Source organism: Schistocerca nitens, chromosome 4, assembly GCF_023898315.1.
Source record: "Schistocerca nitens isolate TAMUIC-IGC-003100 chromosome 4, iqSchNite1.1, whole genome shotgun sequence".
NCBI classification, from domain to species: domain Eukaryota; kingdom Metazoa; phylum Arthropoda; class Insecta; order Orthoptera; family Acrididae; genus Schistocerca; species Schistocerca nitens.
The window spans coordinates 79584265-79596775 of record NC_064617.1 but is presented as its reverse complement, the minus strand read 5'-3'; the positions used below and the strand labels follow the sequence as shown (position 1 = coordinate 79596775).

Here is a 12511-nt window from a genome sequence, read left to right as displayed (position 1 = left end):
TCACAGAAGAAGCTTGGTTCAATGAGTGAAAACTATGAATGTTTTATGGGCGAATCGGATGTGAATGAAATATTTGATATGTCGGTTCTCAAAGGAATTTCTTCAAACTGTGTAAGATGTATTCATTGTAGTGAAGTTGGTCTGGAACTCTCCATAATAAAGCACGTAGGACTTGCTAGTGAAATACAACTGAAATGTGATAAGTGTTCATACATGACCACCTTTTGGAACAGTGTTGCAGTAACTGCAACTGAAGAAAATGGTAGCAAAATCTACGAACACAACATTAGATTTGTTTATTCCTTGCGTTCAGTTGGTAAGGGTGCTACTGCAGGTGCAATTTTCTGTGGCATCATGAATCTTCCAAATCCCCCAACCAAGTTTACGACCTATAATAAATTAATAGGGTCTAAAGTAGAAGATGTCTGTATAGAATCTATGAAGAACGTTGTGGAAGAGGCAGTAATGGAAAATAATGGTAACAGAGATTTGACTGCAGCGTTCGATGGTACCTGGCATAAACGGGGACACACATCTCTTCATGGTGTAGTATCTGCCACCAGTATGTATACAGGGAAAGTTTTAGATGTAGCAGTAATATCAAAGTATTGTAGATGTCCACAAAAATATAAAGGTACACATGAAAATAATTGCAAAGCTAACTATAGTGGCAGTAGTGGAGGAATGGAAGTGGCTGGTGTTGCCACTATATTCCAGCGTTCTGAGGCGTGTGATAAAGTGCGATATGTTAATTACCTTGGTGACGGTGATTCTAAAAGTTTCAAACATGTTCAAGGACTGAAGCCCTATGGTGATGATGTTGTAGTGCAGAAATTTGAGTGTATTGGACACGTACAGAAGCGAATGGGAACAAGACTTCGACGACTGAAAGCTTCGTACAAAAAAACAAAAACTCAGTGATGGTAAAGGGTTGGATGGGAAGGGAAGGTTAACTGACAGTGTAATTGACAAAATACAGAACTATTATGGAATGGCTATTAGGCAAAATACACAAAGTGTCGACGAAATGAAGAAGGCTGTTTGGGCTCTTTTTTTTTCATACTTCTTCAACCGATGAAAATCCCCAACATAGCTTGTGTCCCAAAGAAGAAGACAGTTTGTGTAAATATAACAAAGGATTGCTAACTGGTGAAGTGTACACTCATAAGCATAGTCTGCCTCATGCAATAATGGAGGTGATAAAACCTATTTTCAGAGACTTAGCAGCACCTGAACTGTTGAAAAAGTGTATTCACGGAAAAACTCAAAACCCCAATGAAAGTGTAAATAGTGTTATATGGTCGAGAATCCCCAAGACTGTATTTGTTGGAATAGAAACATTTCACTTTGGTGTGTATGATGCTGTTGCGACTTTCAATGATGGCAACATTGTAAGGTGCAAGGTATTTAGAAATATGGGAATGAAGATAGGTTCTAACATGGTACGAGCGATGCTTGCTTTAGACAAGGAACGCCTTCGGGCTGCAGACAGGGCTGTAAAGAGTTTAGAAATACAAGCAAGAGTAAACAGGAGGAGGAACTAGAGGAAGCTGGAGGAGGAGTTTGCAGAGGATGAAGATAATCCATCCTATGGACCTGGAATGCACTAAAAAGTTAATCCAGTCTTTGTCGCTCGATTCCCAAAACTTTTCTTTTCTCATACTAATTACATGTTTTCTAAGGATCTTCCAAACATATTTGTTTCAAACTTTCAGTAAATGTTACACAGTACCGTCTGCATAATTTAACACAGCCTTTTTCCAAAAAACTGTATATTTTTGAATATATAAATAAAAAATTGCAAAAAAAATGTGAATTTTCATTACAATTGAAAAAAAAATCATCTTTAATAACTGAACTAAAATTTTGTAAAATCCCTGTGTTAAGTTGTAGCCCATATTCCAATAAATAATCTGTAAAAAGTTCAACTTCCTACCTCAAATACTTTGTGAGGAAAGATGTAATTTATAAGCGTTATTTTAACATTGCAAGTATAGGGCGTTCCGGAGCCCCTTAAAGTAAATTGTCCTCCTTTTCTGCTCATTGTCACAAGATTCCTTTTTTCCTCAGTATCATCTAACCATAAAGGCTGATGATTACTCTTCTTGTTTTGGTCTGTGAATGCTGTAGTGCAAGTATCAAGTTTCACTTTTGTCAACAACTTGACAGTATCGTATTTTTATTTTGGTGATGTATATGCAGTTACGTTGTCAATGTACAGTAATGAAATTTGCATTTGGAATTGAAAAGTTTGGATGATGTTTTAGTCCAGAAGCTGTTGCTGATCTTATATTTTCTTTCAACAAATAATTCAGTTTTATGCTGATTTTTGAGAATACAAATATTGGTTACTTCTCCTCCATGAAAATGAATTAATAATCTCTATTGACATTACTGATGGGCATCTCATATTAATTTTGCAAAAATAAGGAGGAAGGACAACATTTTCATCTGTCACTACTACCTGTCATTACTATTATGGAATATTACTCCATATCAGATGGGGCTTACAAGTGATATTGAGGGTATACAAAGGACAGTATGAATAGTCACACAGCTTTTGTCTGCCTTGGAGGCAGGAAAACGCTGTTAAAAGTATCCAGTGACCTGTTGTTGTGGTGGTATAATTGTTCTAGCAATTACATGGGACTAGACTGTAAAATATGATACAGTAAGGCCGATGAACACCCAACTAATATAAATTAGTCTTGTAGTAATTCTTACTCCTATAGTCTGGACTAATTTAGTAAATTATGTATGTAGTAATTTATTTTTTCAGTAACTGTTGGAGAGTTCAGTTTGTATTTACTTCCTTAGTTATAACTGAAGTGGTAACATCTTTTTTACTAAAGAAGTCAGCCATTTCTGCGCACTGCTGGCACGTGCATGTCAGTTCCTCTTTGAAAAGTATCGATTGCCAGCAGACAGTGTTGCATCACCTTTTGACAATATTATCACAATAGGGTAATTCATGTTAGAAAGAATTCTTAAAATAAAAAAAAAATTAAATGCTATTGTATTAATGACAAGATCCGTGTACGCCGAAAAATAAATGTGCTATTAATTGGTGTATCTATTGGTCACCCCTTAACCCCGTCATCTACAGCTACCGCTGATAATAATTGGTGGATAGTACATATTAATTTAAGTGGCACCATATACTTTTTTTGCCAGCTTGAGATACAAGCTAACAACAACATGCAGATAGCAAAGGACAACTTAAGTGTTAAGAAACATTCAAAAAAATATACCACAAAGTGAAAAAAGTGGTTTGCTTGAACAGTGAAAAAGTACGTAACTGTTATTGAATTTAAAAAGCACGATATCAACATGCTGAAAAGCAAAAAAGACACGTTGGAAAAAATACATGTTGAATACAAGGCAGAAGGTAGTACACAGAGATCATGAGAGCAGCTTAAAGTAATTTGGAAGGACATGAGACAGAAAGCAGAGAAAATGAAAGGTAAGTGTAATTGAGAAAAATTTCAAACTGACGGAGTATTTGAGATGAAGCTAGATGATATATGTCAGATGATTGTTGATATTATCCCACAAGTTTCTGAGGGGATAATTCGAGTTAATGACGATGACACAGCTGAAAATAATGTGGTCCTTTCAAGCAATATCGATGATGATAACTACTCTGAAGATAGCTGTGAAATTTTATCCCATTGTCATGAACCTTCCATTCTTTGGTGGGACCTTGTTAGAACATGTGTCCCTGAAAAAGGCAGAGAGCACGCAGTTGAAGTGAAGATCAGGAAATTGTTGAGAAAAGCAGATGAGCTTCATTTGCTAAAAATGTAGTTAACATGAGAGGAATACAGTGCAAAAATTTTGTTAATCGAAAGACAGAGAGAAATGATGGTAGAAGAGCATAACATTGAAATGGAAGTTATGAATAAGCTGAAAATCGAAATGGAGTCAACTTCAGATTCTAGTTCTTCATGCAATGTGCTCTAGATATTTAGGTTCTGTAAATGAACATAAATTTGTTTTGTATGTATAAGACATATGTTATTTGCTTGATTTTATTTCAGCATCAGTACATATAATTTTTCTGATAACCACATTCTAATAATTATACTATGACCCAGTGCCTTATTTATTCATTTAAGACGGAAAAGTCTTTACACTATCCTCTCATTTTACTAGCAAACTAGATATAATTTTAAATAAAATAATTAAGTATAAAAGACCCTATGACAGCCTGACCTGCAGCTCTTGCTTCTGGCTGAAGTACATAGATCAATAGATCTATGTCATTCACCTCCACGCCATCAGGGTGAAACACATTTCCAGCTTCTACTCCAAATTTGTGCAGAACTACATCAGCCACAAATAACATTTCCACACTTGCTTGGTTTAGATTGCATTGTTTTAGAGAGAATTTTGAAACATTTCTCCGAACATGTGGTTGCAATAAGGGCTGTGTTGCAGCACTCTTTGGTTCTTGTTTGGGGTCAAAACACAGACATCATAAGATGCTTGGAGACAGACAGTATATCCACTATCTCTAACTAGCAACTCATCATATTGTCCTTTTCAGATTCTGCAGCAGCTCTGTTTTGTCCCAGACTTGCGCAACATGTGTGGAACCCGTTTGTCATACTAGAATATTCATACTGGTATCACAGATGATTTTTGTATGGTATCAATAGAAAGGAAATTCTTGCGATTTCTGTATGGTTCTGCTTGTGCTCCAGAAGGACGAAGTATGTATATATGCAAGGGTGCACATGCCCAGGCCCGCCCCATAGCTGTCAGTGAAAAGAAAAAAAATGTAATGTTGTCAGATACCTTTCTTTCAAGAAAATAATTTAAAATCTACTTACAGGTTGCCACTCATCTTCTTAAGTATTAAAAGTACTCCATACCCCCAGGTCCGATATATCTACACAACCTATGGCCCGTATGACATTTGAGAATCCACGAATTCAGTAGAATTCCCTTTTGTTCCTGGTTCTGTGACATGACACATATGAAAGCTTAAAGACAATTAAACTGTTTATCACACTGTTGAAAGCTCTTGCATCAATGGTACGATGGATATTAATGAGATCCTGTGTTTGATTTGGTAAGTACCAGTGCAAAAGACTCACAGTCCACAAAAAAGTTGGAGCGTAGGAGACAAACCATGATTCCTGTCAGAATTATGTCACAGTAATGGCTCAGCACACACAGCAGTGACTCAGAAGTTTCCTTAGGAAAAACAAACTTCTCTTTGAAGTCACTATCGCAGTACATTGCGAATGGGTCTCTTCTCTCCATTAAAACTCTCATTCTTGGGATGTGTACCCCTTCCGACTTCTCTATATGTTCTTTGTAGTCCAAGTAACCCATAGAATTCAATATTTAACTTGCAGAAATCAGTGAACACACCTTGCTCTTTAACTTTACTTCTACCAATGCTAAGGAGTAAATTTTGGCCTTGTTTCCTTCTTAAGTTAATGTTGTAGTAGTGTATTTTTTTGATAATGCTCTCCACCAGTTATGGAGTAAATAAATATTTACTTGTTTAGTTCGGTACTCTCGAATGGAAGTCGCCAATTTCCTTTTCTCTTAGTAACTTACTACTTAAGTTTCACTTTCTGACATATTCCACAGTCACAAGAATCACCTCATTTTTTGGTTCTATGGAACAAAAACATAATCTAATCTAATATAAACTTACTCTTGGTTGGTTCTCTCCTCCCTAAAAGTGTTATCTTTCATGTAATAAATAATAATTTGCATATTGTAGTTATGGATAATATTTCATTGTTTCTAATGCATATTTCTTATGCTAATAAGGATGAGGTTAACAACTGTCTAGAAATGTAGGATCAGTGTCAGCAAAAGTGTGGAATGACTGCTTTGCTACAGATATTGTAGTTTGATGATTGAAAACTGAGCATTTTATTCTGGGTGACACTGTTAAATACCATAATTTTTACACATATGCACTTGGTTTATACAGTGGCAGTAGTGTTTAAGAATAAACTCCTATTAACATTATTTATGTATTATTATTTATTTTTCCAGGTGAGTCTCGCTTATGCTTATGAGACTAAGGATGCTCTGTGCCTTGTTCTGACAATCATGAATGGTGGTGATCTTAAATTCCATATTTACAATATGGGTGGTGAGCCTGGTTTTGATATTCATAGGGCTAGATTTTATGCAGCAGAGGTAAGTTCCGTTCAGTTTTGTTTACTGCACCCTTTCACAAAGAAAAAGATGTCCACTATTGCCTTCAGAACCTAATATTCTAGTTCCTGCACCAGTTACCTAATTTTGTTTTATTTTCTGTTATTGTTACTGTTTCTGGATAAATGAGGTGTAAAAGGAAGAGAGTACTAGCTTCTTCTATCTTGTGAAAATTAAAGATAAGTGCACATATGTTGAGATTTCTGTACCGTAAATATATTGAATATTGAAGTAGGCAACCAAGATATGCCTGTCTTAATAAGGGATGAGTGAATTTTTATTTGATAGTAATCTTTTATGAATGATTTCCTTTTTAATAAGGATGTGCCATCTTTTCATGAGACAGGACAATTTGTAATTTTATTATATTCATCATGTTTATGATTAAGTTTGATTGCTGTGTTCTGTGTTGTATTGAAAGAATTCTGAAATGTTGCAGGTGTTGTGTGGGTTGGAACACTTGCATGCACAAGGAATTGTGTACAGAGATTGCAAACCTGAGAACATTTTGCTGGATGACCATGGACATGTGCGTATATCAGATCTGGGTTTGGCAGTTGAAATTCCAGAGGGAGAGATGGTCCGCGGCAGAGTGGGAACTGTTGGTTATATGGGTATGCCATCTGCTGAATATCTTGACACTGAATGCAGAGTTGCTCACAAGTATACTGCAATTATGATTTTCTGTGATTTTTCTTTCTGTCTGCAGCTCCTGAGGTTATTGATAATGAAAGGTACACATTCAGCCCTGACTGGTTTAGTTTTGGTTGTTTGATATATGAAATGATTGAAGGTCAAGCTCCTTTCCGAGCAAGGAAAGAAAAGGTAACATTATCTGCAGTAGAATGTATGTAGCTACATATTAATTAATTTTTAGTACATTTCGTGCCTAAGTGTGAAGTGCTTTGAAACAAGAAATTTGTTCAATATATGACTCTTTGGTCTGCCACCAAATCAAGTTTTACGAATCTCAAAATCTTTCGTACAGGCAGCTGCTCAACATCGTCAGCAGTTGCTATTTGCCATCCATCAGTAGCAAGTAGCCACCACCTGCAGCTGACAGTGTTGAGCAGTTGCCTTGAGGAAATATTGTAGAATAAGCAAAATGTGCTTTGGTGGCAGACTGAGAGCCGTATATTGAACATACCTGCTGGGAAAGCATGAACAGTTGCAACAAATTTATAATTGACACAGAGCGAAAGTTAAGACATTATAAGGAGATAAAATGGGCAGTAAAATGCATTATAGAAAAACGTTTCATTATGCATATTTATTTACTAGATTGCACTATTTAGCCAATCACAAAATCAGCATATTTATATTAGCATATTGTTGTTTATATTTTTAAAGTACGTAACTTTAAAGTTTTAAACAAAATATTTGTTTATCAAAATCAGAATTTTTCGAAAACACCATTTTACAGTTTTCTGTAATTAATGAACTCCATTTCCCTATCACAGTCTCCAAACTTCCGCTGCATCAGCCACAATTTTCACTTACTTCATCAAAGACTCCCCTGTTTCTTGAAGCTGGCAGATCACTTGTGCCAGGAAACTGAACTTGGCCGTAATGAAAATTAAGTTGTTTCTCACTTTTCAAGACTCAAGAAGTTTCTTCGCTGCTACAGTTTAAGATGCTTCATCCTTCAGAGTGATAACTACCTCAGTTATACTCAGGAAATTTGAAGTGTGGTAAACTGCTGCTGAAATCCATGTCCTCCATCTCATTATGATAGGTTGAAGGGGCAGAGGTATATATGTTGCATTGTCTTTAAATGTTTAATCCTTGGCAGGGCTTTCACAAACATGTTTTTAATACTGGAAATCAATTTGTTGACATCTGGAAACACTGTGTTATGCAGGTCATGCGAAGCATGAGTGGAAATGGCATTTTTTAAGTTGTCTCAGCCTTCTTCATGTATGGAGCAGCATCTAAGATGAAAAATAATACAGTGTCATATTGAATTCTTCAGGCTATAGTAATGTATTGCTAAATAACAGTGTAATGAGTGAAGTGTTAATTTTTTTTGTAAGCAGGAATGCTGTTATTGATTCACCTGAAAGGTCTGATAGTCTGACGTCGATGTTGGCAATAAAATGAACTGTAGGATCAGTTGACTCATTGATTGAAATTCAAATCTTTTTACTTTAACTATAATGATTTTCATTATTTCATTGTAACGTTCATTCAAGTAAAGTTTTTACAGACTTGATTCAGACTTATCCAAAAACCGACCTAATGTAGGAATGTGTAGTTTCCACAATTGGATGCAGGCACAAGTTAAAGCTTTACTCAAGTCAAATTCAAATTCCAGTTTTTGACTCAATGTCGCAGTTGCCATTGAAAGCAAAGAAATCTTCTTTCCAGTAACGTTGGTAAATGCATTTTTGTGTTTGGTTGCACTGATGTGTTGAGAAATTAAATATTTCTTTCATTGTTCACTGACTGCTCGGAAGTATTTTACTGTCAGTAGAAAATAATTTCGGGTTGTTACTAGCTACTTCACACAAGTGTCAAGTGAGAACTGAAAGAAAAGGAAATTTGGAAGAACAATGAAACCATGTGTTAGCTCTGGCACTCACTGTTGCCTTTGAAGGACATATGATCTGATGGGAAGCCAAGTGAACATAGGGTATTATACTAAGACCGCTACCTGCTATGTGGAGTTTCAATCTGCTGTATCCTGTTACTATAGTCCGATCCACGAACGATGGTAGTTTGTGCATGTCGAGGCACTAATGAGGATTGCATTGTTGATGATTCCAAGCGACAGTTGTGGCACACACATGTGCGTGCTTCCCCCTTGAATAAAGTGAATATCCAGCAAATTATGTCTCTCACTTGCTTATGCAGAATGTATCACTTACTACAACCATCAGCGCTGACAACTTGCAACATATGGAGTAGAAATTCATTAAACAACTCACATTTAATGCTCGCATAACCTGTGGCATTCACAGCTGGGCACTCAGAACACTACCCATTGCTCGTTGGCTGTCTGAGAATGCGTGACGTACGTGCGCAGAACAAGCATAAATTTGATCATCGTTGTTCGTAACTTAAGTTATAGTGCGTGAGTATGCCAAGTACAGTGTTGCCCTGCATGTGTACTTATATCGGCCCCAACTGTGCCGGAGAGGGCCAGTCACTAGAGGCTGCCTATAGAAAGTGTGCACACACAACAGTCTCCGCCATGCTGTCTATCAACAATTCACATCTACATACGTGTAGAGCAGTGCTGACTCACTCGTCCTATGTTCTTTAGTTTGTACTGGTCACATCAGTTGTCCTGTGTGTTGCTTATGTTGCACATTCTGTATGATTCTTTTGTCTTGGTACATGAAGAGTCACAATAGGCTTATTTCTGTTATTGTTCAGAGCTTAATTAACAAAGCCATATTTGTGTTACTTGGATCAGTTTTATGTATTGTTTGTAAGTTGTACAGATTCATGTTCTAATTGAAGGTAGATCAAACATGTTTGAAAAGGCGTTCTGCAAAACTTCCAGTCTCTGGTTATTAAACTGAAAGAACTTCCTGTAGCCATTGAGCATTGGGAGTTGGTTTGGGATTATCAGGTGCTTTTGTTTGTCTGTTAGTCCTCTATGTAGTTGTTGCATGTTTACAACCCACCTAATATGTCATCCATGTCTGCTTTATTTAAAAACATGTGGACTGCCTTATTTAATACTGGGAATCTTTGGAAAGAATCAGACAAACCATTCAGTTTCACACTATGAATACTTAATGAACCCTTGTAGCAGACATCTGAAAGAAACATATTTTCCAAGGGAGCAATGATGAAGGATTTTAGCACAAGTAAAATTTTGATTTCAATTCATGCCACTACACATTTAATGAAAATACATTTTAGATTTTCAGTTACATATTGAGTGTGTTTAGTCTCCTCCAAAAAAATGATAAATAAGTTTACCTGTGCTTTCACATCAAAAAATTAAAAGTAAAGTCAAAAGTAATGTTAAAACATATGTTTTGAAATAGAAAACCTTTCTCACTGGATGAGTCTCTCCTCCACGTACTGGTGAGGCAGGTATGGTCATAAGAGTTGAATCTCCAGCCTGCTGGCATTGTTATAAGGTTTGTTGGTAATTATGCTGATGCATTACTGTTGTGTCTGTGGAACATACTCAACAGCATCCTACCTGCTGTGAGAGTTTGGTCAGTATGTGTGTTACCAATATAAACACATCTGCCTGACTAGATGAAACCTTCTGAAATCTTGATTTGATACCAACGACTACTAAATCAGTGTTCCGACTACTTCATGTTATAATCAGACTTTATTAACGTTGACTATACATCAGACAAGAGATTAGGATGCGTCTTTATGTTAGACTGACATACAGTTCAGATTATGACACTCAACCAATCAAACAGTATTCTGACTGGTTTGATGCGGCTTGCCAACCTTTTCATCTCAGAGTAGTACTTGCAACCCACATCCTCAGTTATTTCCTGGCTGTATTCCAATCTCTTGTCTTCTACAATTTTTACCTCTACAGTTCCTTAAGTACCATGGAATGTTTTAGCAGATGTCCTGTCATCCTGTCCCTTTATTCACATCAGTATTTTCAATATATTTCTTTCCTCGCCACTTCTGTGGTGCACCTCCTCATTCCTTGCCTTATTAGGCCTCGTAATTCTTCTATAACACAACATATCAAATGCTTTGACCCTCCACTGTTCCAGTTTTCCCACAGTTCATGTTTCATTGCCATACAGTGCTGTGCTCTAAACCTACATTCTCAGTAATTTCCCCCTCAAATTAAGATCTATGTTTGATACTAGTAGACTTCTCTTGTCCAGGAATGCCCTCTTTGCCAGTGCTAGTCCGCTTTTTGTGTCCTCTTTGCTCTACCTGTCATGGATTATTTTGCTCCGTAGATCGCACTATTCCTTAACTTCATTTACTTCATAAACACCAATTCTGATGTTAAGTTTATAGCTATTTTCATTTATGATAAATCTCATTATTTTTGTTTTTCTCGGTTTAGTCTTAATCCATCAGTAGAATCGAAAGACTGCATCCCCGTCCGAGCACTTCATTCTTGGTCTTCCACTCTTATTTGTTCCTTGTTGGTTCCTGCACAGATTTTATACTACCCATCTATCCCTATAGCTTACTCTATTTTTCTCAGAATTTCAAACATCTTGCACCATTTTACATTGTCAAACTTTCCCTAAGATTTCGGGATTGCAGCCGGATCTCATCGACTTCTTTCCACGATATTTCGGCTGCCAACCTTACAGCCATCTTCAGGCGAGTGTTTGACACTGGAGATTGCTAGTGCAAGTCGCTCTATTTATACTTAAAAGTGCCACAGGCGCGCATGCGCAAGTTACCGTAGCATGCGCGCCACCTGTCGATTCCAAGGCCCTCTACAATATTACTGCATCTATGGAGCGCCAACGAATGCATGAAAAAAAAAAAAGTAAAACATGCACACAGATGTGTCCAAAACAACAAAAGGACAATTTCAATGTTAAATTTAAAATTACTTGTCGCTAGACATGTCAGAAGCCATAAAAAATTTTCTTTTGGTTGAAATTAAAGAACTCAACAGGTCCCAGGCCTTATTCAATAAAAAGCCGCCATCACGATTAATGAGATTTTCCGCTAAACGTATTTCGACGGATTCCTTCACAACTGAATCCCAGAAGGATCTCGATGGGGCCAAGATTTTCGTGGCCGAATAATCCATAGTATGTCCTGTGGATATACAATGTTCGGCTATGGCCGACTTACTGGGCTGTAAAAGGCGAGTGTGGCGCTCATGTTCAACACAGCGGTCGTGTACTGTGCGTGTGGTTTGACCAATGTAGGCTTTCCCACACTCGCAAGGTATTTTATAAATTCCAGCCTTCCGTAATCCCAGATCATCCTTGGCTGAGCCCAGAAGAGCACGAGTCTTTGTAGGTGGCCGGAAGATTGCTTTCACACGATGTTTCTTTAAAATTCTGCCTACTTTCGATGAAATGTTCCCGACATATGGGAGAAATGCTCTGGACTTAAACACCTCCTTATCCTCTTGATCTTGTGGGTGGTCACGATTTTTCCTCCTTAAAGCAGTACTGACCTGACGTGCAGAATATCCATTATGTTGAAATACCGATTTCAAGTGCTCTAATTCGTCTGCAAGGCTGTCTTTATCAGACACGACATGTGCCCTATGCACCAACGTTCGAAGAACACCCATAGTTTGTGACGGGTGATTAATCGTGATGGCGGCTTTTTATTGAATAAGGCCTGGGACCCGTTAATTTCTTTAATTTCAACCAAAAGAAAATTTTTTATGGCTTCT

General features: G+C 37.1%; 1 protein-coding gene across 3 annotated transcripts in view; it reads left to right on the top strand.

Annotated features, from left to right (window-relative positions):
• The window catches only part of LOC126252857 (G protein-coupled receptor kinase 2), a 208947-nt gene that overhangs the window by 145100 nt on the left and 51336 nt on the right, over positions 1–12511 (top strand). For all 3 annotated transcript variants that reach the window (XR_007545863.1, XM_049953810.1, XM_049953811.1), the window contains 3 exons: positions 6025–6171; positions 6629–6803; positions 6899–7014. Coding sequence is in view for 2 of the 3 variants with exons in the window: in XM_049953810.1 (XP_049809767.1) it covers positions 6025–6171; positions 6629–6803; positions 6899–7014 (438 nt within the window). In the remaining variant the exon portion in view is untranslated. The remainder of the gene's footprint in view (positions 1–6024; positions 6172–6628; positions 6804–6898; positions 7015–12511) is intronic.